The 2,500-nt window shown below is 41.8% G+C and overlaps 1 protein-coding gene across 1 annotated transcript in view; it reads right to left on the bottom strand.

Annotated features, from left to right (window-relative positions):
- LOC125033554 overlaps positions 1 to 464 on the bottom strand; it is a 10,461-nt gene extending 9,997 nt beyond the window's left edge. Inside the window, exon 1 of the mRNA XM_047625158.1 lies at positions 30 to 464. Within this exon, the coding sequence (XP_047481114.1) occupies positions 30 to 144 (115 nt within the window). The 5' untranslated portion in view covers positions 145 to 464. The remainder of the gene's footprint in view (positions 1 to 29) is intronic.
- Between the last annotated feature and the right edge of the window lie 2,036 nt (positions 465 to 2,500).

Below are 2,500 nucleotides of genomic sequence, written 5' to 3'. Positions count from 1 at the left end.
ACTGGTAGTGGTCGTTGAGGCGCTCTCACCTGTCTTGTTGGGTTTCAAGAGTGAGAAGTTGTTTTCGCTAAGAAAGGCGAAGGAGGTGTTGCGGGGAGGCTTCTTCTCCGTGGTAGGTAAGTACACAACCGAACTCCCCTCCATAATGCACGGTCGACGCGGCCGCAGCGCTTAATCCAAATGGGGTACAAATCCAGACGCTGAACTGCTGACTGTTCACCAGTGAGATTGTTGATGTGTTGCTCCGACAGGGCGTTGGCGTATCACTGAGGTATACCCTGGCGGGAGGGTTGAGCATTGTGTTTAGGCTTCTCCTGCCGCCTCACGGACCCCCGCTCACGTGGCTCGGTCCCTTAACACTTCCGAGTGAACTGCTGTAGCGTCCGTAGATGAGAGAGGGTGTGTCTGCATCCATGAATCGCTGCCGCTACACTGCCGAGATCCCGCGCGCTCACCTCAACCCCCGTAACCAAAATACCTTCTCGTTTTCTTTGTAGTTGGGCGTCCGACCCGTAATCGGAGGCGGGAGCCGCAAGATTTCGCCTGGTAACAACCCCTTCCTAAGCCTAAACGCGATTCTGCCACCTCGTTCTTTCGCGCCAATGAAAAAAAAAAAAAAAATGTTTTTTCTCTGCTCTCTATAGTTGGATGCTAATTCATATTCAATGTGAAAGTCGCTATAGTAAGAAAACTGCTAGTTTACGACGTTGGCAAGACGCCCGACCCACCCACGAGAACAACAACACGTGTATCAGAAGCAAGCAAAATCTTGCCTTGACGTTGACCAAAGGCACTTGGGAGGCGTATCTCCTTGTCAAAGCAAGAACCTACTGAACAATTTGCATATAGTCAGCTATATGTTGTAAAGTGCCTTACATTCACACCTGCATAATGCCTGCGTAACTAAATTCTATAGAGGATATTTTCAAAGGTAATTTTCATTCTTGGGTGTGAAAGCTTCCCTCAGAGTATTTAAAGAAAGTAGGCCAAGCGACGCCGTAATTTATGATATTTTCACTGGGCGAATGACTGCGTTTTTTTTTTGTTTTCTTCATATTCAGTACTTATATGTTCTAAAGGCACAGGTATTGGCAGACGGACTAGTAGACAGTGACAGAATGTCAAACAGAAACAACAGAGATATCGTCAGGAATCTGTCTTATTAATTTCAAACAGATATAAAGGGGTAAAACAATTCCTTATAAAAATAACATAAACATCATACAAGCGCATGCAACAAATATTTAGAAAACCCACTATGAAAATAACAGTGGAAACAAACACAAGCAGACCCAAGAATGAGGATGAAAACAACAGCGCAACAGACACATGTGTTTGGTTTTAGACGAAAATAGATAACATTGTATTACAGCCAAATATGAGATGGAATTGTGGAGTGTCATCACCTGTTTATACGTAACCAAGGAGATGAAAGAGAGAAAAGAAAAGAACCAAAACCGGTTTGAAGAACGGTTTTTTTTGTAAACCTACACATAGGAACTTTATGCGTTTTGCATCTTATCAACAAACAAAATAAACACATGCATGAGCTTGAAGACTGCGTGCGCGTCAAAGACATACGTCATACTGCACAGCAGACGTGATATCAATTTATTTGTAGAGGGCATGGTAATTAAATGACGGTTTTGGTAATTAAGGTCTGGTTCTTCGTGAACACTATAACAGCAATATCACTGTCATTTTAGTTCATAATAATCTCGTATTGTAGAGGTGGTGCTAACGTGGACAAAAAAACGACGCGGCAGCGCTACATCCGCGAGGCCGCATCTAATGAGATACCATGTTTTTGTTCCCATTCTCAGTTTTATTATATAACCAGTTTGATTTTGTTTATATAAGCACTGTGACTTTAAATATTGTAAACACAATATGATTCAGGTTTTTTAAGATAAACCTCTTATCTATTAGATGATAAAAAATCAAATTTTTGCTTGTCAGATTCATCAACAGTTGAAAATAGTGAAAATCAAATGTTGCTACTTCCCTTTTCCTTTGCGTTTGTTCCTGCGTGAAACTCCAAGCATTATTGACACTACAGTCATCTAGCGCATCATTCTATGGAATATACTTTCTACACTTACATGCTACGAACGACTTCCAACAAAGAAATCAGTTCTTAGTGTGGGATTCCAAGGTGTATCACAGAGTACACATGTGGGAGCATAACTATATCTACATAGCCCGTTCCTTTGTTCCTGTGCGTTGCTGATACATGGAAACCAGAAAATAACAAGATACCGAATTCCACACAGCTAGTACGTAACCTACAGCAATCCACATATTAATGTAATGGGTAACTTCCAAGCCAATTAACGCGATGCACCTTGATGGATATGGATCATTCATCTTGAACAGAGAACCAGACAGAAGATGAACCAAATGTGTAACAAAGAACTCAGTGTACTCCGTCGCCTTACCTCCTGCAAGGTTAACATGTACACTATTTCGCTACTTTTTTTTTACGAACGTCTGCCAATGC

This window comes from Penaeus chinensis, chromosome 16 (genome assembly GCF_019202785.1).
Source record: "Penaeus chinensis breed Huanghai No. 1 chromosome 16, ASM1920278v2, whole genome shotgun sequence".
Lineage (NCBI taxonomy): Eukaryota > Metazoa > Arthropoda > Malacostraca > Decapoda > Penaeidae > Penaeus > Penaeus chinensis.
The sequence above is the reverse complement of the archived record's forward strand: the minus strand, read 5'-3'. Positions and strand labels throughout refer to the sequence as shown.